General features: G+C 40.7%; 1 protein-coding gene across 1 annotated transcript; it reads left to right on the plus strand.

The window, feature by feature from the left end:
- Positions 1-4,961: 4,961 nt before the first annotated feature.
- LOC133749962 (vomeronasal type-2 receptor 116-like) lies at positions 4,962-26,054 on the plus strand. The gene is made up of 6 exons (XM_062179331.1): positions 4,962-5,182; positions 16,361-16,652; positions 17,966-18,772; positions 20,887-21,114; positions 22,709-22,832; positions 25,147-26,054. Exons 1-6 carry the CDS (start codon positions 4,962-4,964, stop codon positions 26,052-26,054), a joined length of 2,580 nt encoding a protein of 859 aa, XP_062035315.1.

Genomic DNA, 26,054 nt, shown 5'->3' on the forward strand with positions numbered 1-26,054 from the left:
TCAATTACAAATTTGCTATTTGATTCCTTTTAGTATTTTTTTTTGTTCTACTTAATACCATTAGTTGAATGGTAGAGTTAGAAACATGCCAGGGGATTCCAATTCAATCCCATCAAGGTGGCATATACCAATGCCATCTCACCAGTCAAAGTCTAAATCCAGGGTGTGTTTCACACATACAGAAGGACTCCACAAGAAACTTTAGTTCATCATACACACCAGTATGTACACAGGTTTCACTAGAGTTACAGGCCCCAGATTCACCTGACAATCCCAAACTGTCCAAATTCACCTTCAATAATTGCAAGATATGTAAGAACTCACAGTGCTGCTATTGTGATTTTCATCACAGTGTTCTAGTATTTACAATTGGATTTTAGGTATTTACAATGGTGTCACCCAAAATTCTCATCCCATTGACAGTGAGGACACTGGAAATCATTGACACCCCAAATTCATCACTGCCACTATTTATCTCTCCAGCACCTGTGGCAGATGTGAGAGCACACAGAATGTCTCCACAGCCCACACATCTGCAGTGTCCCCCTCGCATACTCGGGGGTAATGTCAGGGATGGGGGAATCCCAGAAGGGGCAGGTGTCCATGGTCTTGCTGTCAGCTTGTCTGCAGTTTGTGTGGGGCCTGAGGGCTCCCGGGGCATCAGTGTTGGAAGAGATGTCTGTGCGCCTTGCAGCCTGGCCTGGGGTGGGCCTTGATGCAAGTTCTGGGCCCTGGGCTGGGAGAGGGAGGCAGAGGTCTGAGGGAAGAACAGGCCAGGGGTTCCAGGCCACAGAGACTCAACTGGAACTCAGCTGGCAGAGGACGCCTCTCCAGGTGAGGCTTGGGCATGTGGGAGGAGCCCCGAGGGGCGGCGGCTCTGTAGCAAGGGGTTAGGAAGAGGGTGTTTGAGTGGCCAGAGGAGCGAGTGCATTGGCTGGGCATGCCCACGGTGGCTGGGGGCCGTGGGGAGCACCAGCCGCCCTGTCTGCCTGTGGGACACACACAGCGGCTGCTCCCTGGGGAACTGCAGACCCGTCTTCCATGCTGATCTCCCAGGTGGGGTCAGCACCTGTGAGCAGGAGCCAGCGGGCCTGGGCAGGGAACCAGAGCCCCTCTGCTGCTGTCAGGACGTGCTCAGGGACCACCACGACCACCACATGGCCCAGCGTGAGCTGCAGGGCTCTCGATGGGGCCAGCACCAGGCCCTCAGCTCCCAGGCGAAGCTGCAGCTCTGTTCCCGCTTCCAAGACCACCACGATCATCTGGGTGCTTGCCCTCTGCAGGAGCAGGTGGATAAAGCCAGCAGTTAGTGCTTGTTGGGAAGCAGCAATCAGGGCACAGGGCAGGGGACAGCCCTACCTGCAACCCCAGCTTCCTAATCTAGCTCTTCATGTCCATTCAGAAATGTCACCCTCCTGAAACCCTTAGGAAGCTCACCAATGGACATTCCCTGGGTCCTGGAGCCCAATCAGTTGGGTAGGACCCCAAAACTTACCTTCAGGATTCCTTAAGGCACCACTTCATCCTGACATGGCATAGCTGTACCAGTGCAGCTTCTGCAGCTGTGGGAACACAGGAACAGAAATCATGATTTTTTTTTCTTTTTCTGTAACAGGCAGACACTGATTTCTTGCTGTAATCAAGAGAGATGGAATGGCTGCTGCACCCATGGACTTAAATTAATCAAGCCCCAAAACGTTGTGATGAGGTTTCTTTAGCAAGTTCTTATTTAAATTATCATTTATTTGATGAATGAAATTTTTAACTTGCTTTGCTGTGTGAAATTTTATTTTATTTTATTTTATTTTATTTTATTTTATTTTTTGACAGGCAGAGTGGACAGTGAGAGAGAGACAGAGAGAAAGGTCTTCCTTTTGCCGTTGGTTCACCCTCCAATGGCCGCCGTGGTAGGCGCGCTGCGGCCGGCACACCGTGCTGATCCGATGGCAGGAGCCAGGTACTTATCCTGGTCTCCCATGGGGTGCAGGGCCCAAGGACTTGGGCCATCCTCCACTGCACTCCCGGGCCATAGCAGAGAGCTGGCCTGGAAGAGGGGCAACCGGGACAGGACTGGTGCCCCAACCGGGACTAGAACCCGGTGTGCTGGTGCTGCAAGGCGGAGGATTAGCCTAGTGAGCCATGGCACCGGCCTGCTGTGTGAAATTTTAAAAAGGGGTGTTTTTCTAGGCTGTAACAATAAATGTCGCTGAGCTGTTTAAAATAATAATTTTTCAAAAATTTAAATATAAAAGAGAAAATGTAAATCAGATAAAAGATTATAGTTAAACATAGAGGGCACTCAAAAACTTAATAGCTAGAAAAAAAAACAGAACTAAATGCTTCCAAAAGACTTGAATAGATATTTCTGAAAAGAAGTTTCACAGTGAACAGGTATATGAATAAATGCTCATCACCATTAATCATCAGAGAGTTGCAAACTGATGCTATAAAGAGATATCACCACACACATGTTAGAAGAGTTATTAGAAAAAAACATAAAAAGGGGGATGGCAATGTAGCATAGCAGGTAAAGCCACTGCCTGTGACACTGGTATCCCATATAGGTGATAGTTTCAGACCTGACTGCTCCACTGCTAATACAGCTGCCTGCTAATGACCTGGGAAACCATAGAAGATGTTCCAAGTAGTTGAGCCCCTGAACACACATGGGAGAATTGAAAGAAGCTCCTGGATCTTGGCTTTGGCTTGGTCCAGCCCTAGCTGTTGTGGCCATTAGGAGGAGTGAACCAGTGGATGGAAGATCTCTCTCTCTTAATCTCTCTCTCGCTCTCTCGCTCTCTCACTCTCTCGCCCTCCCCTCTCTCCTCTCTCTTTCTGTTTGTTCCTCCTCCCCAGTATAAATTTGAATTTCAAATAAATAAAATAAATATTTAAAAAACACAGAAGAAATAAATGTTAACAAGGATGAAGGTAGAAAGGTAAATTAGTATAAATATAATTAAAATTGTATGATGAAAAATAGAACCTTCATATTACCCAGCAGTCCCAGCACTACCTGTACTTATATAGCTAAAGGATGTGGAATTTGCAATGTGAAAGAGACATCTGCACTCCCATGTTCATTGCAACAGTATGCAAAAGTTCCAAGTGTGGAATCAACCTAAGTGTCCATCAACAGATAAATGTATAAAGACAATGTGGTCTGTACATACAATGCAATATTATTCAATCCTAACAATAAGGAAAATCTTATTACTTGACAACATGGATGAGTCTTGAGGATATTTGGATGCATGAAATACATCGAACACACACACACACACAAATATATCCCCTCCTCACCCCTAGGTCTGGTGTCCAAAGTCAACTTCAGAAAGAGAGCTTTTGGGGCTGTCACGGTGGCATAGCTGGTAAAGCTGCTGCCTGCAGTGCCAGCATCCCATATGGACACTGGTTAGACTCCTGGCTCGCCACTTCCAATCAAGTTCTCTGCTATGGCCTGGGAAAGCAGTAGAAGATGTCCCAAGTCCTTGGGCCCCTGCACCCACGTGGGAGATCCAGAAGAATCTCCTGGCTTCTGGCTCCTGGCTTCTAATTGGAACAGCTCCAACCATTGTGGACATATGGGGAGTGAACCAGCCGATGGAAGACCTCTCTCTCTGTCTGCCTTTCTTTCTCTCTCTGTGTAACTCTGACTTTAATATAAATAAATATTTTTTGAAAAAAATAAATAGAGCTTTGTGATTAAAACACTAGGAAGTGGGAAACTCAGAACCTGTTAATCACAGCAGTCAAAATTAGGCAAGACCAAGGAGTTCAAGTGAACTGTCACAAATCATGAGATAACTCAGTGAACAACATGTTGTATACTTGAGAATGTGTTGACACAGTAGACTTTTAAGTGTGGTCAACACAAGAAAAAATAAGGCGATGAAGTAAAGCTGAAACACAAAACAGTTGTATTATACCACTCAACATTGTGTACAGGTATCAAATCATTCTCTGCTAGACATACATCTACATAATTTAAAGTTATGAATTTTAAAATGAAATACAGGTGTAGGACATTCTATTGTCTCTGAAAAGTGAGAGAAAATAGATATGACAACAGAAAATACGTGATTGAGAACCAGCACAGTTTCTTTCAGTTGTCATATTGAAATCACTGATGCTGAGAGCTTGGTGATTCAAGTATTCTCTATGTGGAGGGCATCAGGATGATGGGTAGGAAGCTCAGCTGTGGGGGAGAGTAGGTGTGGAGGATGGAGTACTTCCTCTCTCTGGAATGTGGCTTATTCACTTATTAATCAGGAAGCCCACTTTTTTTGTATCCGGATACTGTGGCCTTGGAATTGACATCAGACATGTTAATGACAAGGATATCTGTGGTGTCCAAAGAGTCATCCATGACTGATGTCAGCCCTTCACCTTCTGTCTGCAGCATCATGTGGGAAGATGCAGCTGGATGTTTTGGTCATTCCAACACCAACTCTTTCTAACCCTTGCAAATCCCTGGCCATTGAGCACACTGTTTAACAGGGCTGCCATCCCAGGATGCCATGATGGCAAAGTCTTTCTAGACTATGATGCAACCCTTGAGGCAAGGGAGGTAGACAAATGCAAAACATGTTTTTCCAAATGTTTCCCCCCATAATGGAGGGCAACAGGTGCAGAGCCTTAGGCAGGTAGATCCCCTGAGTTTTTGGATGAGACAAATGGGAAGCATTGAAAATATAGAGAAGCCAGAGCAGCTCTGATCACAGGACACTCACAGCCAGGTCTCAGCACTGTGTCTTCCTTAGAACTCTGCGTTCTGCTCACCAGACTGGCACACAGGTTCCTACAGGCAGAGGGCACACATCAATACCTGGAGTCAGCTGTGCTCTACACAGAGCTCCATTGTCACTGCTGATTGTGAGCACTCACACCTGATCCAGCCCTGTGTCTCCTCCTCTCAGCTGAGACTCAGGGCTCTCACTATAGTTTGGGGAGACAGTGACATGTCATTGCCTCTGATTTTTCTCTACCTGCTCCTGCAGGCTTTATCTAATTCACAGGACAGGATTGATGAGAACTGCCATGAGTATCTGAAGCCAAGTGTCTTCAGAGATGGAGACCTATTGCTGGGAGTGTTTTTTCCCCTGTACTACATGGAACCAGAAAGAGACATGATCCGGTTATCCTTTTTACTCGAGCCTGAGTATAAAGTGGTGGCATCTTGGTAAGTTCAAGGTGTGTGTATGTGTGTTTTTTAAGTTTTATTTAAGGTACACATATTTCATTGCTTTCATATATACAGTATCAGGAATAATAATCCTTCCCTACCCTCTGTGCTCTCACCCTTCTTCCTCTTCCCTTTCCTATTCCTACTCCTAATTTTACAAATCTATTTTCAATTTACTTTTTCCTCATAAGATTAACCCTACAGTAAGCAAACAATATGAGGGAAAAAACACTGTTCCTCAACAGTAATCCAAGGGCTGTAAATAACCATCAAATCTCAAAATGTCAATTTCAATATTATCCATTATATTTTAGATATTCTATATCTGTTAAGTATTGTTATGCCTGTATTTGAGTATATGCTCATGTCTGCATGTTTTCAATACCTCTCGAGAGTTCTGACAATTCTGCACAGAATGGCAGAAACACAGTTCCATGAAAGCTAAGGTCCTCTCCTTTCTTTAACATTTCACTACCTTTCATTTCCATTTGCTTTTTGACTCCTTCAGAGACATAAGAGAGGCATCACGATTTTTGTGCCTACTCCATTGGCCAGGTATCTGTAATTAAGCCCTGGGGTTCTTGGAGTCAGTGAGATGGTTGGGACCTCAGGTTCCCTATTGCCAGCACCTGTGGAGGAAGCACACAGGAGTCCTAAGACTATGTCCCGAGGCCAATGTAGGGAGGGCCTCAGTCTAGGTAGCAATTGCTGACAGGGGCGACACTGATTTTGCCTGTGACTTGAAGCCATGAGGCAGACTCTGTACCCTCACAGATCAATAATTAAATCCTACTACACTGGAGGCATTTGGACCCTGATCCTGAACATCAGAAGCAAGGGAAATAATCTCCCATACATGTTTAATGACTTCTACTTGGAATCTGACATTTTCTTCTCCAGGAACAATGCAGACACTGTGTGAATTCTGAGCTTTGCATCAGTGGTGTGTCTTTCTGGTAACTCAGTCACTGCATTTGTGCTTAAGGAGGGGCTTAGTAAAAGGCCTGTGTCTACACACCTTGTTGGTGCCAGCAGAGGAGTTTGCTTCTCAATTGCCCCAGAGATCCACATGCTCATGTGTTAGGAGAGTTTTGCAATGTGCAATTTGTTTAAATGATGTGAGTCTGTCCTTGTCAGTTCTTTCTGGTGTATAGCACTTATTACCTCCACAGGTTGTGCTGTGCTAGTGAGAAAGTGAGGGTGCTGATCTTTGGGTCAGAATAACACCTTGTAATTACTTCTAACGTGTACTGTTAAATACTTCTATTCTTTTTCGGTGTTTCACTTTGAGTTTCCTTACCTCTTTGTATTTTCTTCTAGTCCCAATGTGAAATAGTGCTTGTGATGGAAAATATTTCATGCTTGTAGATTCTCTGCTTAGGTGGCAGCTGATTTCTGTTTGCATTCAGCCAGTGGTGGGGCTCTGTGTAGGGAAAGTGAGGACCTGCCTTGTTCATGAGTCCCAGAGGATAGTTCTGTTTATGTCACCAATTTAGAGGCCAAAATTTTTGCACTCTGCCTTATGTCCTCCAGCCCAAAACATGTCTGGCCATCCTCCCTGTGTGCTGAAGAGTGCCAACCATCATGTCTTTGTTGTGTCCTAGAATGTTCTAGGCCTCAACCAAGGTAAGCCCTGTTTTAGGCAGACAGACTCAGTTTCTCCTCAATTACGCTTCCATACCTAAAAATATATCATGAATGTATTTACCTGTAACTGATGGATATTGTTACTGTTTCCATGCCAACCAAGTTTTATTTTATGTTAATAATGCACACCTGTTTACTCAATGTGTATATTTAGGAAATCACTAATTGTGTGTGATTATGAGTAATATATAATGATCATTTTTAGTTAATAAAGCTTACAATTTTTTCTTACTCAGATAATTGGGCTAATTAATAGGACACGAGGTATGCTGTTTGATAAAACTTTCAGTGCTTATTGCCAAATACTTGCTTGTTAACTAGGAGACTTTCATCTCCCCTTCAAAATCTAAATACCTATTTTCAGTGCGTTACCATCCCTCTGACCTTCCCTCCTGCACTGGATAACACTAATCCATCCTTGGTCTCTGTGGAGCTGTCTATTCTGGACATTTTCTGTAAACTGATTCATGTCTTTGTGATCTTTTTGACTGGGTTTTTGAGTGCATATTATTTTCACATTTTATCCATGGAAGAGCTTATAGCAGTGCATAGTATACTGTTATCATCATAATATCTTTGTTTCTTTTTTTTTCTTCCTTTCTTTCTTGTTCCTCTTTTACTTTTTTCAGTGACTAGAATTTTAATGGGGATTGCAATGAATCTTTAGATAGCATTTTAACACAGCTAATTGTTCCAATCCATGAACAAGAGACATCCTTCCATTTTTTTGTGTGTTTGTAATGATGCCTCTCAGAAATGTTTAATAAATTTCAGTATTATTTTCATTCTAGATAACTTTACCTTTTCAAGTTAATTTATTCCCAAATATTTAATTTTTGAAGCTACTATGAATGAGATTTCTTTCTTTTTAAAATTATTATTTATTATTTTTATTTATTTTCATTTTCTTTGAAAGGCAGAGAAACAGAGACAGGAGAGAAAGTGATATCTTCCATCTACTGGTTTACTTCTCAAATGCAAGCAACAGCCTGGCTGGGCCAGGCCACAGAAGCTCAGAATTCAATCCAGGATGGCAGAGACCCAAGTATTTGAGCTATCACTGCTGTGTCCCAGCGTGTGCATTAGCAGGTAGCTGCAATCAGAAGCAGACCATAGCTCAAACACTGGCACTCTACTATTGGTTGCAGGAATCCCAAGCAGTGTTTTTTTTTCCCTAAGTGAGAACCATTATTTTATTCTTTTTCAAAGAAACTTTTTTATTTATGGATTATAAACTTTATGCATTTGATAAATTTCAACTTTAGGAATATAGTGATTCTGCCCACCATACACGCCCTCCCACCCACACTCCCACCCCTCCTCCTCTTCACTTCCCCATTCCCAGTTACATTCTCCACTAACATCCATTTTCAATTAACTGAATTGGTTTATCAATTCTAATAGATTATTGGTGGAGTAGTTTTTTTTTTCTCATGACATCTGCTAACATGGACATTTGACTTTTTTCTTTCCAATTCTGATGTTCTTTATTTCTTTCTCATTTTCCTATTCTGTTGCTGCTGTTTCTGATACTATATTGATTAAGAGTGCTGAAACTGAAAGTCATTTTCTTCTTCCAGGTTTGAGGGAAAATGATTTCAGATTTTCCCCATTCAATATGATATTGGCTATTTTTTAAATGTAGAGCCATTGCAATTTTGATGTATGTTATTCCTGTATCTAGTTTGTTAAGAGTTTTTAAAAAAACTGTGAATGAATGTTGAATATTATCAAATATTTTTCTGCATCTACTGCATCTATTTAAATGATCATTGAGATTTTTTTTTCATTCTGTTGATGTGATTTACAACAATATGTGATCTGTGAATGTTAAATCCAGTTGGCATTCTTGGGTTAAATCTCACTTGATCACAATTTATGGTATTTTGTTGTAGTGTTGGATTCAGCTTGCTAACATTTTGTTGGAAATTTTTGTGCTTGTGTTTTTTAAGTATATTGATCAGTAGGTCTTTTTTTTCTGTTATATCTGTGTTTCATTTTGGTATCAGAGTGATGCTGGTAGAGTTTCATCCTTTACAATATTTTGGAACAGTTGAGAAGAATCAGAGTTATTTCTTCTTTAACTATCCTATAGAATTCAGTTTTGAAGCCATTGGGTCCTGGATTTTTCTTTGATGGGATTTTTCATTACTGCTTTAGTTGTTATTACTTGTTTAACAATCTGTTAGGTTTATATATCTTCTTTAAAAACATTTATTTATTCATTTATTTGAAAGGCAGAGTTACAGAGAGAGGCAGAGAGGTCTTCCATCTCTTGGTTCACTCCCCAGATGGCTGCAATGGCTGGAGCTGTGCCAATCTGAAGCCAGGGGCCAGGAGCTTCTTCCAGGTCTTCTATTCTGGTGCAGGGGCCCAAGCACTTGGGCCATCTTCCACTGATTTCCCAGGCCATAGCAGAGAGCTTAATGGAAGTGGAGCAGCCAGGACTCAATTCACTGCCCATATGGGATGCTGGCACTGCAGTTGATAACCTTACCTGCTACACCACAGTGCCAACTCCCTATATATCTTCTTGATGTAATTTTGACAAGTTGTATATCTAGGATCCTCTCCATTTCTGTAAAGTTTTCTATTTTGCTTACATAGAGTGGTTTGTAATAGTTTTTCATGGTTCTCTGTGTTTCTGTGGTATCAGTTATGATGTTTCCCTTTTCATACCTAATTTTATTTGAGTTTTTCCTCTCTTTCCTTTGTTGTCCTGAATAAAGTTTTGTCTATTTCGTTTATCTGTACATAGTACCAGTTTTTTGTTTTCTTGATCTTTTGCATTTTTTTAGTTTCAATTTATTTATTTTTGTTCAGATCCCTGTCATTTCTCATCTCCTTCTAATTTAGAGTTTGGTTTGTTCTTGCTTTTTAAGTCCTTGAAAATACATTGTTATATTGTTTTATCTGAAATCTTTCTATATTTTAATGTATACATTTATTTCTGAAATTTCTTAATTCTATTTTTGGTAGAATAAATATATTTGACAAGCTGTGTTTTCATTTTTTGCTTCAAGATATTTTTAAAAACTATAATTAATTTTTTAGATTTAATAATTTTTACCAATTGCCAAATTCATTTTATATATAGATATTATATATGTACACATACTATATTTATTAAAGCCAGTATATTAATATGACATGATGTGGGACTCATGAAAATGATCATAAACTGAGGAAATAAGGCTATGTCATATAGATGGTATAATTCAGAGAAGTCGATATTTATAACTCTTATACACCAAACAATATGACATACATACATTTTTTTATACTCTGCATATATTAACTTTCACATATGAGAGAAAATGTGTTATTTGTCATTCTGTGTCTGGCTTAGTCGGCCTACAAAAGTGATACATGAATTCTAATGTTTATTGAAGCTCAATCCATAATAGTAACGAAGAGTAGATGAAGAAAGTGTTGTATATGTAAACAGAACCGATTGTCACCCAATGTGTGGTTTATCCTGGATAGTGTTTGGTGTGCTAATGAGGAGAATGTGTATTCTTGTGGTATTTAATTAAAATGTTCCGTCAATGCCTGTGTTATTCATTTGCTCCATGGTCTGCCTCTTTTAAATACCTTTGTGGAGTTTCTGGCTAGATGATGTGTCCATTGATGACAGTGAGATATTGAAGTGCATCACTATTATTGTATTGCAATCTATCCATTTATTTATAGTAATATTTGCCTTATATATTTGGGTTTTTATTGTATATATACATATATATGTATTGTTATGTCTTCTTGCTGAATGAATCCTCTTATTAATATATAATCTTCTTTGTCTCTTTTTTAATTTCTGGATTGAAATGTTTTTACCTGATATGAGTACATGTACTCATGATCATTTTTTCTTTCTATTTGTATCTAATATCTTTTTCAACTCTTTACTCTCAGTGAATGTGTATCTTTACATGTGAAGTGAGTTTCTAATGAGTAATGTAGGGTTGAGTATAGTTTCTTTTTTAAAGATTTTATTTATTTATTTGGAAGGTAGAGTTACAGACAGAAAAAGAGACAGAGAGAAAGGTCTTCCTTCCATTGGTTCACTTCCTAAATGGCCGCAACAGCTATAGCTGCATTGATCCAAAGCCAGGAGCTTTTTCCTGTGAGTGCGGGGGCCCAAGGCCTTGGGCCATCTTGTGTGGCTTTCCCAGGCCATAGCAGAGAGGTGGATTGACAGAGGAGCAGCCTGGACTAGAACCGGCACCTGTAGGGGATGCCGGAGCCGCAGGTGGAGGATTAACCTATTGCACCACAGTGCCATCCCTGAGTATAGTTTCTTATCCATTCAGTTAGTCTGTATTTTTTGACTGGAGAATAAAATCCACTTACATTCAAAGTTAATATTGAGAGGTAAGAACTAACTGATGTGGTTTGGTTGATGTTTTACTTCCTGTTTTATAAAATCTCTGTGCCTCTCATTATTTAGCTTTGTGTTTTGGTACCTTTCTGTCATGATAAGTTTTGATTTGCTCTTTCTCTCATAAATTTGCTCTATTACTGAATTTTGCATTATAATGTGTTTCCATGATGATTATTATGATCCGTTAGTTCTAATACAGGACTCCCTTCAGAATTTGTTGTCGTGCTTATCTAGTGATGATGAATTGTCTCAGTTTCACTTGTCTGGGAAAGATTTTATTTCTGATTCACTTTGAAGGGGTAGCTCACTGGATATACTATTTTTGGGTGAAATTTTGTTTCCCTAGACCTTGAATGTAGCATTCCATTCTCTTCTGGTCTGGAGTTTTTGCTGAGAAGTTTGCTAATAACCTAAGTGAACCTTAATGCTTTTGTTTCACTCTTTTGGGTCCTCTCATTATTACTAATTTTTTAAAAAGATTTATTTAATTTTTTGAAAGACAGAGTTACATAGAGAGTTAGAGACAGAGAGAGAGGTCTTCCATCCACTGGTTCACTCTCCAGATGGCTGCAACAGCCAGAGCTGTGCCTATCCGAAGCCAGGAGCCAGGAGCCAGGAGCTTCTTCTGGGTCTCCCATGTGGGTGCAGGGGCCCAAGCACTTGGGCCATCTTCTACTTCTTTCCCAAGCCATTGCAGAGAGATGGATCAGAAGAGGAGCAGCTAGGACTAGAACCAGCACCCATTTGAGATTCCAGTGCATCAGGTCAGGGATTTAACCCTCTGGGCCACAGCATTGGTCCCCTAATATTAGCTTTTGACAATTTGACTGCAACATTCCTTGTGGAATGTCTTTATTAGTTGAGTCTGTTCAAGGTTGAACGTCTGGATGTTTATATCTCTTTCAAGACCTAGGGATCTTCCAGTTATTATGTCATTCAGGAAGTTATCCATGGCCTTTTTCTTCAATTATTCCTGTAACAACAAGTGTTCGTTTACTTATTGATATCCTACATATCACACTGGTCTTTTCATTTATTTTACCAGACTGTATCATTTCAAAAATCTACTCTCAAGAACAGCAGTTTTTTTCCCCTCTGTCTTGGTTTATCTGTTGTTGAAGATCTAAACTGTATTTAATTCATTGGTTTAATTTTTTCAGCTCCAAAGATTTTGATTAATTCTTTTTAATGATTCCTCTCTCTCTCTGTTGGAGTTCTCATTCATACCATTCATTGATTTCTGTGCTGAACTGATCATCTGTGTTCCCTAGTATCTCACTGAGTTTGGTTAGGATCATTACTTTGAATTCTTTTTGAGGCCTTCATAGGTTTCCTTCAAGGCAGTACCTATTTCTGTAGAACTATTATATTCTTTTGGAGCTATCATGCTTCTTTACTTTCTATTGGGTCCTCACATTGACATCTGTGCATGTGATAGAACAGTTCCTTCTTCTTTGTGAAGTAACTTTCATTGCAAAAGACTTTTTTGTTTATATGGAATGTGGAATGTCAGCTGTGTGGTTACTCTGACTTTGGTTCTTCGTGAGCCCAGGATTGTAATCTCTAAGTGGTCTCTTCAGCTATGAACAATGTCAGCAGTGTCTATGAATCCCATAGTTGTCCAGGCTGCAGCAGTTCATGGGGGTACTGGTAAGACTTTGTGGTGGATGTGAGCTTCCAAATGTGTCTGCCTTCAGGCCCCAGAGTTAGCTGTGAATTGCAGTAGGATTTGTGATGTCAGTAGCTACATTTTTAGATTGGGAGAGACATATATGTCTCTCCTTTGTCCCAGGCGTGCTGGAACTTGGCACCAATAGCTGTGTCCCTGTAATTGGGTGATGTGAGTAGACTTTTCCTATATTTTCTGGGAGTCTGTGAGTAATAGTGGGGCTTATAGCACCAAAAGGTCCACTTCTAGCACTGGTGAATTTGAAGGGGACCATGTAGTTAAATGCAGGCAGAATTTAGCCTGGTCCTGCAGGCTGTTTAGAGGTGATCTAAGAACTATAGTGCTAGTAGTCTCAGTACTGGAGCTGCTGAGCAGGAAGGATATCTTTCATAGGTTCCAGAGTAAAAGTGTAGGCTGTGGTGAGGATTACACATTGTCAGCCAAGGACTTCCATCAGTGCAATGGAAATAGAGCATTTCCCAGGTCCCACAGGGAAAGCAAGGTACTCCCAGTACTTAGCAATAGTTGCAGTTCTGGTGCTACTAGGTACAACTGAGGCCCAGATCTTGTGGCTTGGCCATCAAGCACCAAGTGGTAAGAGATGCAGAAGGGGACTTCCTAAATTCTGGTTTTCTGGGATTCTGTATTGGCTACTGCCAGTTGGCTCCAACACACAAAAGCAAAAGAGAATTTCCTGAGATTGTATGTGAGGGAGCATAACTCCAGGCCTGATGCCCTGAGTTTTCACTCAACCTCTTGGAAATGTGGTCCTCCCTTTGTTGTTCTGTTTTTTTTCCCTACCATGGAGCAAATGTTGGCCCTCTCTAGCCATCTTGAACATTATTTCTTATATTCTGAATACCTCTTCGTATATGCCAGGATTATTGATTAGAGAATTCTTCACTTTATTATCTAGTGTTGGAAAGATTAGTCCTGGTAGAGCAACCTCTTTATGGGCTTTGGTGCCATGTAGGAAATTATATCTACACATGTCACCTTTTTTTTGAAGATGTATTCATTTATTTGAAAGTCAGAGTTACACAGAGAGAGGAAATGGAGAGAAAGAGAGAAAGAGAAAATGAGGAAGGGGGGAGAGGACTTCCATCCGATGGTTCACTCCCCAATTGGCCACAATGGCTGGAGCTGCAGGGGTCCAAAGCCAGGAGGCAGGAGCTTCCTGCGGGTCTCCCATACAGGGACCCAAGGACCTGGGATATGCTCTACTGCTTTCCCAGACCATAGCACAGAGCAGAATAGGAAGTGGAGAGCTGGGTCTCAAACTGGCTCCTATATGGGATGCAGGTGCTTCAGGCCAGGGTGATAACCTGCTGCACCACAGCACAGCCCCCATCACTTTTTTTTAAAAAACATGATTTCTTTCCTTTTTTATTTAAATATTTATTTATTTTTTTGAAAGGCAGAGTTAGGGGCAGAGGCAGAGAGAGAGAGAGAGAGAGAGAGAGAGAGAGAGCGCCTTCCATCTGCAGGTTCACTCACCAGATGGCTGCAATGGCCAGAGCTGCACCAACCCAAAGCCAGGAGCCAGGAGCTTATTCTATGTCTCCCACATGGGTGCAGGGCCCCAAGGACTTGTGCCATTCTCCACTGATTTCACAGGCCATAGCAGAGAGCTGGATCAGAAGTGGAGCAGCTAGGACTCAAACTGGCACCCATATGGGAGGCCGGCACTGCAGGCAGCACTTTACCTACTATCCCAAAGTGCTGGCCCCAATACATGTAGCTTTGATGCTTATGATCTCTGAAGGTTTTCTACCAGGTTATAGCTTTGTCTGGAACTTAATACTCCCCATTTTACATCAGGAAACAAAGAATTCAGCTAGTCATATTTCTTCTGATAGCAAGTACTACAAATAGCTCCAGGGTGAATAAAAATTCGTTTCAAAAAGGAAAATAATAGCAATAAGGTAAAATAATGAAAAGTAAAAAAAAGTTTCATTAATGCTCTTAATTTATCATTTAAAATAATGTAAGCATTGGGCAGGTCTTCAAAGCCTAATTTTTGTGTTGGATCTACTTCAGGTATAACAAATAAGTTCTGTATATGAGCTAAAATGTGTTTGATTAAATGTTTCCATAAAGGGAACTTTTGTTTAGACAACAGAAGAAAACTCTGAGTTTCATATATAAGAATAATGCACACAACATTTTGTGACACAACATGTAAACTCATTTATCCTCAATGTAAAACTATGCCTTTGGGGAACGGTACAAAAATGCTTCATAAATATTTAAAATAAAGTGAAATTATATATTAGTACTAATCCCCACATTGAAACATAAGAATCAATGCAAACCTCCAGTCACATATACCTTATTAAGAAGTGAGATTTTTCATATGAATCAAATTATGGATGAAATATATAAATTAGAGAAAGTTCAGAACAATTTCCAGGAAGTCATATTTTTTCGCAAAAAATGAAAAGAATGTTCAATGTGAAATGTTAAGAAAGTTCAGTGAAGAGGAGAAAGGACAACAAAGTGATATAATTTGGGTTTATATCACTTAGAAGCCCTAAATCTATTATTTTTACTTGTTGAATTATAAATATAAATAATCACTATATTTAGTGATTATAAAGTGAATTGAAAGTTTGTTGTTAAAAATTAAAATTAAAAATTGAAAGGAATAAAGGAAGAGGCAGGGAGAGAAGTGTCATATTCTTAGAACTGTTTCTTAGAAATACACAAAATCAGTTCTCTTCATATTAATAATAAAACAGGAAAAAGAAGAAATCCCAAATCAAGTGCTTATTTTTAAAATAAATATAATTTAAAAATATTAATTAATTTATTTGAAAAGCAGAGCTACACAGAGAGAAAAGGAGAGGCAGAGAGAGAGAGAGAGAGAGAGAGAGAGAGAGAGAGAAAGAGAGGTCTTCCAACTGCTGGTTCACTCCTCAACTGGCTGCAAAGGCCAGAGCTGTGCTCATCTGAATTCAGGAGACAGGAGATTCCTCTGGGTCTCCCACATGGGTGCCAGGGCCCAAGGACTTGGGTCATCCTCCACTGCCTTCGCAGGCCATAGCAGAGAGCTGGGTTGGAAGAGGAGCAGCTGGGACTTGAACTGGCATCCATATGGAATGTCAGCACTATAGGCAGCGGCTCTACTCACTACACCACAGCGCCGACCTCCAAAGTAAATATAATTTAACAAGGCTTCTTTTACAAGAGTTGATACATCAGAGCAGAAAATTGCAGAAATGGCACATGAAAAATGAATACAGGTGAATGTGTTCAGAGGGGATAATATTTAAACAATTGGCAAATCAGTTGCCATTTAAACTCTTTCAGAACTAACAGAAAACAAAAACTGCATCTTGATTTCTGTCTCTGAGTAAGACTCAGATTCCATATTGAGGTACATCAAGGCTTGTCTAAAAAGTTCATAGGCAGATTGCTTCTTTCCCACATCTGCACTGAAGAACTCACTCCTTTCACAAATATGACCTCTTCATAGGTGGTTGTGGAAGAACTACCAACATGTCCTGGCCTTTCACTTTGCCATCCAGGAGATCAATAAGAATCCCCACCTACTCCCCAACATGTCCCTGGGTTACCAATTCTACAATGGTTTCCCCAGTGATCAGTTCACCTTGTGGAGCACTCTGCACTGGCTCTCAGGACAGGGTATATTTGTCCCTAACTTCAGCTGCAAAAAACAAGACAAATCAGTCGCCATCATTGCAGGAACCACAGCAACATTTTCTGCTGAAATTGGAACCCTTTTGGAGCTCTACAAAACCCCACAGGTATGTATATTGTCAATTTCAGAGAATATTTAAGTCTTTCCTAACACCATTCTCTCAGCCGTGTTGAAAAGGCAATGTAGAAACCAAGAATATATATCCCACCATGATTTTAAGTGGGAAAACCCTGTGCTGTGAAATTATTAACAGAGAGAGGGAGCAGGAAGAAAGGGAAGTGGCAGTGAATGCTGAGGGTCTCCACTCAGATTCCTACCTAGGGCCAATATATCCATCCCTACCATTGGGTTTATTGACTTCATTGTACTCACAGCTCAGTGTCTCAAAGGAAATTTCCACAGACCAAGAAGTGTCCTGTCCTAGATGGCATCCACAGGTGATAATGTAGATGTGGGGATTTAAAAACCTGGAAATTTGCTTTTCCTTTGGGACATCACAGAGGACCATGCCTTCCCTAAGTTTGCTAAGAGTGTTCGAGGCTCAGTTCCAATGAGATGGGTGTTCCTGGACTCCATCATCCAAACCTCACTCACTCACCTGCACTGAAAGATTCCTTCAGAAGAATCTCACTGAGTGTTCTATTTACAATTCCTGATATCGCAGATTGTTTTTCCTAACATTTTGGTTTGAGAGGCAGAAAGAGACATAACAGAGGTCTTCCATTCATTGGTACACTCACTAATGTGCTGGGAGTCTGGCAATTGCAGGCCCTGGGTCTAGGAATTCTGTTCAGGTCTTCCATGAGGGTGAATTATTTCAATTAATCAAGACATTACAGCTGCCTCCCAGGATCTGCATTAGCAAATCATTGATTTATGAAAGACCCAGTACACACCATCAGCAATAAGGGCCCATTACTGCAAAAAAAAAAGACTTCAGTTGCATAAGAAGATTCTAAGCTGGAAAAATTATTTCACCAACAATCAGAGTGAGTAATTGTGATTTTCATGACAAGTTATGTGATGTTGTGAAAAGAAATGAAATCCAGTGAATTAGGAAATCCATACAAACTTTGTCATGGTTTACATGCCACATGGGTTCTATCCCACATTGGGTGACACAGAGCAGGATATTATCTTGGTGGTATTGCATTCAAAATTGATGCATTCCCAGTTTGCACTGCAGGATGTGAAGAGAAAATAGGGATATGACACATGTTCATGCTATCACCTTTCTTCCAAAAGCTAAGGGCATGAGAAGCATGGTATTCTATGGGTGCAGAATAACAGAATTCAGCTATCTCTAAGCAATATTTTTTTGTACCCTGTGACATTCTCTTCAAAGGCCTCCCTTAGAGAGAATATCTCAGCCTCACCCCAACAAAGATAATTGACAGTCATGACTATTTTGGCTTTCAGATCACCTATGGCCCTTTCGATCCTCTGCTAAATGATAAAGACCAATTTCCGTCACTCTATCAGATGGCCACCAGCGACAGCTCTGTGGCCCATGGAATGATCTCCTTGTTGCTGCATTTTGGCTGGACTTGGGTGGCGCTCTTTGTATCTGATGATATGAAGGGAGAGCAGTTTCTTCAGTACTTTGAGGCAGAGATGGTAAAGAAAGGTCTCTGTGTGGCTTTTATACACAAGCTCCCTGCCACTAAGAGACTGTATGCCTCCACTGATATCACTTTCATGACTGGGATCAGCCTTTCTTCTGCAAATGTGCACGTACTCTATGGTGAAGTGAGGAGCCTCATCAGTGTGGACTTTGCAGGAGAGTACTTTCTAACCATGGGCAAGGTGTGGATCATGGTAGCAAAGTGGAACATTGTTGTGCATGAGACATACCGTGCACTGCACTCTTTCCATGGAGGCTTCTCATTTTCACCACACAAGGGGGAAATCCCTGGCCTCAAACATTTTCTCAAGACAGTGGACCCTTCCCACTACCCAGAAGACTTTTACTTCACTAAACTATGGTTTCACATTTTCACCTGCCTACCTTCTGGGTCTCTATGTGGAGAAATAGGAGACTGCCCACCAAACACTTCCTTAGAGTTTTCCCCAGGAGACATCGACATAATGACCATATCTGACTCTAGCTATTTCATCTACAATGCTGTGTATGCAGTGGCCCATGCCCTCCACAAGATGTTTCTAGAGAAAGTGGAAATGGGATCTCCAGGAGATGCAGCTCAACCTAAGCTTCTCCCTTGGCAGGTAAACCTCCTCCAGAACAGGACAGGCATGAAGCCCTAATACATTTGCACATTTTTTTTTACAGAAGTAGAACTCCATGGTTTTTGTCATATACCGTGAGATAAAGTTTAAAAAGTTAATCAAATTCTCAACTAAGATTCTATAGGAGAGCAGAGTGGAGAGAAACCCACATGGTATCAATTTTAAGCGTTAGTGAGGTATAAAATTCTAAGTATACATAATTTAACATATATGACTAATATGTTTGTCTTATTTTGGATCTACAGGGACTGCTAGAAATCTTCAATTTTAGAAAAATGTATATCTTTAAAAAACTAGACTTATGTCAAATTTTAAAATCATTAATATTCTGACTTTTAAGTTTACTTTGTTGAACCCTAGAAGAAGCTCAGGTAAGAACACACTGGTTACCATCAATAAAATCATCCTTTAGCACATCCATCCATGACAGACCCATGTTTAAGTGCAAAGCTTACCTTCTCTAAAGCCCCAACTAAACCTCCTTCCTGGTCCAGATACAGCAAAGTGCATGCCTAAGCCAGCTAATGTAATTTACTGTTTGTATTAAATCACTTCCCATCATTTCTTCAGGCAATGGTAGAGTAGTTCCCTTCACATGAGCCCCATGAGATGGTGACCACCCAAACCCAACTAAGTCTCTCCCAAGAAGAATCCCTGAGGATTATGAGCCTGGGAAGTGACTGCTTAGTGCATGTACACCACTCTATAACCTGTAACTTGAATTCCATTTCTGGGATTTCTTCAATCTCATTGTCTTCACAATCTAGTATTGAAGTGTTGTATTCTTTTGTGGCCATGATAGTGTCTTCCTTATTCTGTTTCTTGAACGGGTGCATTTGTTGATCATCATTTGTGTAGATACTAGGTCGTTTCTGTGTTTTATCACTGTGGTGGCTTTCTTCTTTGGACTATGTGTGGATTAATGGAGTGTCTGCTTTCAGGGAATCCCTAGAGCTTTGTGGTAGATATGTCCAAGAAGCTCTTTTCAGTGCTCCAGGGTGAGGGATGTATCTGAGGTGACACACCCAGATTTGGCATAGTAAATCTCTATCTCTTTCTCTGTTTTTTTGATCAGATAGGTTTGTTTTTGTCTGTTGGTGTAGACTCAGCTGAGCTCCTCTACTCAAAGCAGACCAGTTACAGGGTGCTAGCTCCAGTGTGTATATTATTTGTCTGCTCTGCCACAAGGACTACACAGAGGATCTGTGCAGTCCTCAGTGTAAGCTCAGATTCTCCAGCAATGTCCTTGGCCAGCTCACCAGGGAGCCCTGATCATGTGGAGCCTCCAGCAGTGACTGCCCAAAGTCTCATCCACATGCTGAGTCCTCTTATATGTTTGTCTTGTTTTGGATCTACAGGGAATACTGGAAATCTTCAGTTTTAGAAAAATCTATATCTAAAAAACAAGGCTTATGTCAAATTTAAAAAGCATTAAAATATGACTTTTAAGATTACTTTGTTGAACTCTAGAAGAAGCTCAGATAAGAACACAACACAATCCTGCACACAAGCCTCCCACAGTCATAAGCACTCAGCCCCCTGTCTGTTCTCCTCACCAGACTCAGGAGTCTCTGCTTGGCTGTTTGCTGGCACAGCTGTTAAGTATGTTCAAGACGATGCCTGCTCTCTATCAGCTTGTTACAAGACACAGTTGCAGAGTGATTGGGGAGAGAGAAAATGTGCTCCACCTTTGCTTTTTCTCCTGTAGTTTGGCAGGTACACTATCCCCCATAAGGCTCCAAGCTGGATTCCCTCTAAGCTCTTCCTGTAGCTTCTCACCACTGGCTTGGGCTGCTGCGGATTGGTCTCACCTCACTCTCCAACACTGGTGCAGAGGCTGTGGTCAGCTGCTGTGGTCCTGAGTTGTGCATGTCCTGGCCCTCCACATAGGTCCACTGTGTCCCTACAATTTGTGTAGATCCTCTACTGTTTTCTTCCTAACACTTCCCTGAGCCTGCAGTCTTTCTATTTTTCTTACACTATCTTCTCCTAGACTAGAGCAGCCATCACCCTCCCTTCTCCACCATTTTAATCCCATCTCTAGCACATGTAACTTGAATACTGTCCTTGTTACAATTATGTTTGTCCTCTAGCTTCACCCACTTCTGAAGAAAATCCAGTTTAGGAACAGTGCTGGAAATGACATATCCTTCCATGAAACAAGGCACGATGTGGTACAATATGATATCCAGAATATTGTGAATTTTCCTGTGGGCCTTGGGTTGATGGTCAACATTGGAAAGTTTTTCTCTAAGAGTTCACATGATGAAGCTTTGGTCATCAATGAAGAGATGATAGAATGGCCTATTGCATTCAAAGAGGTATGGTTCCCTTTCAATACCACAGACCTACATAGAGGTCTGAGTAGAATCTTGGGAGTAGATTAATTATGAAGCCTTTATGTAAGCATCAGAATCTCAGTTCACATCATGGCTTCCAAATGCATGGTAATCCTTATATATGTAGGTAATCCTTATATATTCTTTTATATATATATATATGTATGTATGTAATCCTATATATATAATATATAAGTTATCCTATATATAGGTATATATATTATATATTCTTATATATGTAGAGGTAATCCTTATATATTCTTAGGTAATGCATGTTGAATGTGCAACTTGGAATAACCTACTGATTTTTTAAAATTTTATTTATTTTTTTGAGAGGTAGAGTTATAGACAGTGAGAGGGAGAGACAGAGAGAAATGTCTTCCATCCAGTCGTACACTCCCCAAATGGCTGCAATGGCTGGTGCTGTGCTGATCTGAAGCCAGGAGCCAGGTGATTCCATCCAGTCTCCCATATGGGTACAGGGGCACAAGGACTCGGGCCATCTTCTACTGCTTTCCCAGGCCACATCAGAGAGCTGTATTGGAAGAGGAGCAGCCAGGGCTAGAACTAGTGTCCATAGGGGATACTGGTGCCACAGGTGGAGGATTAACCTAATGTGCCACAGCACTGGCCCCTGATTTATTTTTTAATTTGGGCGTATATATTGTGTAGATGTTTAGTGAATAGAATAAAGGCTATAAATGAAAAGAAATAGAGAGATTAGTGTATAGACACATAAATCCTAAATATATCTATATATTCTGAAGGCCTTAATCACATATGGTGAAGGTCTTTATGTTGTGATGCATGATGAACACAATGGATTATGGGTTGACTTATCATTCACCTCTTTGTAGATAGCATTTCCTTTTTTTCCATTTGGCATGCTACTCAGTCTTCCACAAATTATTCTTCATAACATCTTGAGATAGTGACAATAATTTGTCATGTTTCCAAAATATGATATTTTCTGCAAGAGTTATATATAACAATGCATTGCACCCAAGTGATGTGTTTATCTCTGAAATTAATGGCCTGCCTGAATGGAGAATATCAGAAATGTACTAAACACAGTTATTGTTTCATAACACATTCTAACCATTTCTATGTTGACCTGAATTTTTCATGGTTACTCTCAGTAGTATGCCTCTGTATCATGTCTTTTGTTCCTTTTATCTGTGATGTAAAATATTCTAATCAACTAAGTATGAGTTCATGGTCAAATTTTTCTCAGACATTCTAGTTTTCAGAATCATTGCCACATAGAAACCCACATTAAACATATTTTGGATATAGTGGTTCAATAAGAGATAAATGGCAGGGGATGTTAGCTGGTGATGTGTGAAATAAAAGTGATTAAGTACATTTGTAGTATTTGGTACATGTTGACAAAGTACATTGATGACCACAGAAGCTCCAAGTTAGCCACCTAGCTAATGATGACATGGCAGGGGTCGGAGGAGACACAGAGATGACCTTCAACTGAAGGTCATATTTTCTGTTTGAGAGGTTAAGCATTGAAATTCTATCAATGTGGCCAATAATCAAGATGAATGTTTCCATTTTTTCCTTTCAGACTCCTCAATCTGTGTGTAGCCAGAGCTGTGGCCCAGGATTCAGGAAAGTGCCACAGGAAGGAAGACCTGTCTGCTGCTATACTTGCACTTTTTGCACAGACAGAGACATTTCCAATCAGACAGGTAGAAACCGTATCCATTCCTACTGATAACTCCACTGTCATAATTATACTACTCAGCCAAAAGAAGGAATGAAATCCAGTCTTTTGCAACAACATTGATGCCAATGGAAGACATTATGCTTAGTGAAATAATCCAGTCCCCAAAAGATAAATATTATCATATGTTTTCTCTGATACTTAGTAGTTAATATAGACTACAAAAAAGTATTGTATAAGAATGAAACTGACTTCTTATGATTTTTTTTTTGCAAATGCAAGAGGCGGCTTTATTTATGTTTTGCGCAAAACGGACCCCTCCCTCCTGAGAGAGTGAAGTACTGGACGAGGGTTACAGGCAGTATTTAAAGGCAAAAACCACAAAATTATCTTAAGCAAGTGAATACAGAGAGGAAGGGGGTTTTTGTTTACAGTAATTTCACTTATCTTAGTATACAGCATTCCTGCTTATCTCAGTACACATCAGTTTTACTTATCTTAACCATTGCACAAGGGGGGTTTCCAAACTGCTATTCCCTGTTATCTGCTATGACTTCTTAGGATTTCATTATGTTTTTAGCTCTTTTCTATACCCCTGTGCTGTTTCTACATTTTGCTTCTTGAATATTATGGCTAATGGTGCATTAAGTCAGTGGTTATAAAGCAATTGAATTTATATTATTGTAAAAGTTAAATGAAAACAAAAAAGGAAGGAAGGAAGGAGGAGTATTCCAGGAGGGAAGGAAGGAGAGAAGTATGGTTACCACCTTAGAGTTGTTTCTATAAAATACATGAAATCTGTTCTCTTTACATTGATAAAAATTTAAAATAAGAATAAATAACGCAAAATGAATCGTGATTGGGAATGGGATGGGAGAGGGAGTGGGAGATGGGAGGGTTGCGGGTGAGAGGGAGGTTATGGGGGCAGAAAGCCACTGTAATCCAAAAGTTGTACTTTGTAAACAAAAACAAACAAAAAACAAAACGAAAAATAAAAAAAAACAAGAATATTTGTAATGAGATTGTAGTGAACCATTGCTATGAATACAAATATTCACTTGTTATTTCCATACATCCATTTTATGATCGCTATGTCTACCACATTATGTGTAGACTGGTGTCTGGTGGCGCTCATCCTTTTGGGCTTAATTGTGCTATTGATTCGACAAGACATCTTATTTTACCCTCCATTTCTGAGAGAGGCAGACCTAATCTGAGCTCTTCCAGTGGACTGTGCTTAAATCTAGGCAATACATGCAAAAAGCATACCACCAAGCTTAGTTATGCTTCCTTAGATGAGCAAATCCATGTATTTTCATACACAAATGCAATGTATAGGGAAGGTGCAAGTTGATACAGAAATGTTTTATTACTCTTGTACCATATTTAGCAATATGCAGTGTGAAATATGAAGACAATGTATAATAATAAGGGATGCAGTTTGGCATCATTAAAAAGGGTCTTTGCACAAGATAAACATTTAAGGAATTACCTATGAAAGCCAAATATATCAAATTATGTGAAGTAGACAAACACTAATTAGAAAATGCTTCCATTATTCAAAATACAGAGTAGATAATAGTTTTTTAAATAATCATTTTATTTATTTGAAAAACAGAGTTATAGAGACAGGTAGAGACAGAGAAAGAGATCTTATATATGCTGGTTCACTCCCCAGATGGATGCAATGGCCAGAGCTGCACTGATCTGAAGCCAGAAGCCAGGAGTTTCTACCAGGTCTCCCATGGCAGGAGCAGGGGCCCAAGGACTTTGGTCATCTTCTACTGCTATCCCAGAGCGCAGCAGAGAGCTGGATCAAGGGGCAGCTGGGACTAGAACCAGCACCCGTATGGGGTGCTGGCCAGGGCATTAACTTGCTGAGCCACAGCACCAGCCCAAAAATAGTTTTTATTGCTCAAAAATAATCATTTAATGACCATTAATGAAGCAGTAGAAGGCACTTAATTTTTCACACTTCAGAGAAAGAATAGATTTTTCAGGTGTAAAGATTATAACAAATAATTTATCAGAGTGATGCGCAACACCCACTAAGTGTATGAAACAAGAAACAAAAATAAATTACCATCATATGGGAATTCATAGCTCATTGCATACGTGCTTGTGTGTGCCCAGAATGTCTCTGAGACAAAAGCCAGGAGCACCTGCTGATTCTAGGAAGAGAGCATTCTCCCTGGATTGCGAATGCAGTCTTACCCTAGTGCATCTTGGTATATGACATAGGCAGTCTGTTCGCAAAGTGGCATTGCAAAAGTGACCCCTTTCCTGGACAGAAAAAGGCAACAATTAAATATCAATCCTGAGTCTCTCTTTTTCCTCAGATGCAGAGCAGTGCATCCCGTGTGCAGATCACGAGTACCCAAACATGGAGAGAAACCACTGCCTCCCCAAGCTGGTGACATTCTTAGACTTTGAGGAATCCCTAGGGATGGCTCTGGCCTGCATGGCTCTGTGCTTCTCTGTCCTCACAGCTGCGGTCCTCTGGGTCTTTGTGAAGCACCGAGACACTCCCATCGTCAAGGCCAATAACAGGACCCTCAGCTACATCCTGCTCATCGCCCTCCTCCTGTGCTTCCTCTGCTCCTTACTCTTCCTTGGCCGTCCCAACACAGCCACTTGCCTCCTCCGGCAAATAACATTTGGCCTTGTGTTCACAGTGGCTGTTTCCACCGTGCTGGCTAAGACCATCACTGTGATTCTGGCCTTCAAGTTTACAAAACCTGGCAGAACTGTCAGGCGATTGCTGGTATCAGGAGCTTCTAACTCCCTCATTCCCATCTGCTTCCTGATCCAACTGGCTCTCTGTGGCATCTGGTTGGGAATCTCTCCTCCCTTCATTGAGTTAGATACACACTCTGAGCATGGCCACATCATCCTGGTGTGCAACAAGGGCTCGGTCACTGCCTTCTACTGTGTCCTGGGCTACCTGGGCTCCTTGGCCCTGGCGAGCTTCACCTTGGCTTTCCTAGCCAGGAATCTTCCTGACACGTTCAATGAAGCCAAGTTCCTGACGTTCAGCATGCTGGTGTTCTGCAGTGTCTGGGTGACATTCCTGCCTGTCTACCACAGCACCAAGGGGAAGGTCATGGTGGCCGTGGAGGTCTTCTCCATCTTGGCCTCAAGTGCAGGGCTCCTGGGCTGCATCTTCCTTCCCAAGTGCTACATTATTCTCATAAGGCCTGAAAAGAATGCTTTGAAAGTTTTAAAAAAACAATCTAGGGTTTTCTGA

This window comes from Lepus europaeus, chromosome 20 (genome assembly GCF_033115175.1).
Source record: "Lepus europaeus isolate LE1 chromosome 20, mLepTim1.pri, whole genome shotgun sequence".
In the NCBI taxonomy this organism is placed as follows: Eukaryota; Metazoa; Chordata; class Mammalia; order Lagomorpha; family Leporidae; genus Lepus; species Lepus europaeus.

Bases quoted from the DNA above. Each gene is read 5' to 3' on its own strand.
- LOC133749962 (XM_062179331.1), top strand. From the start codon at position 4,962: ATGTCATTGCCTCTGATTTTTCTCTACCTGCTCCTGCAGGCTTTATCT. The intron at 21,115-22,708 runs GTATGGTTCCCT...TTTTCCTTTCAG, and splicing joins GGCCTATTGCATTCAAAGAG to ACTCCTCAATCTGTGTGTAG. The intron at 22,833-25,146 runs GTAGAAACCGTA...CTTTTTCCTCAG, and splicing joins AGACATTTCCAATCAGACAG to ATGCAGAGCAGTGCATCCCG.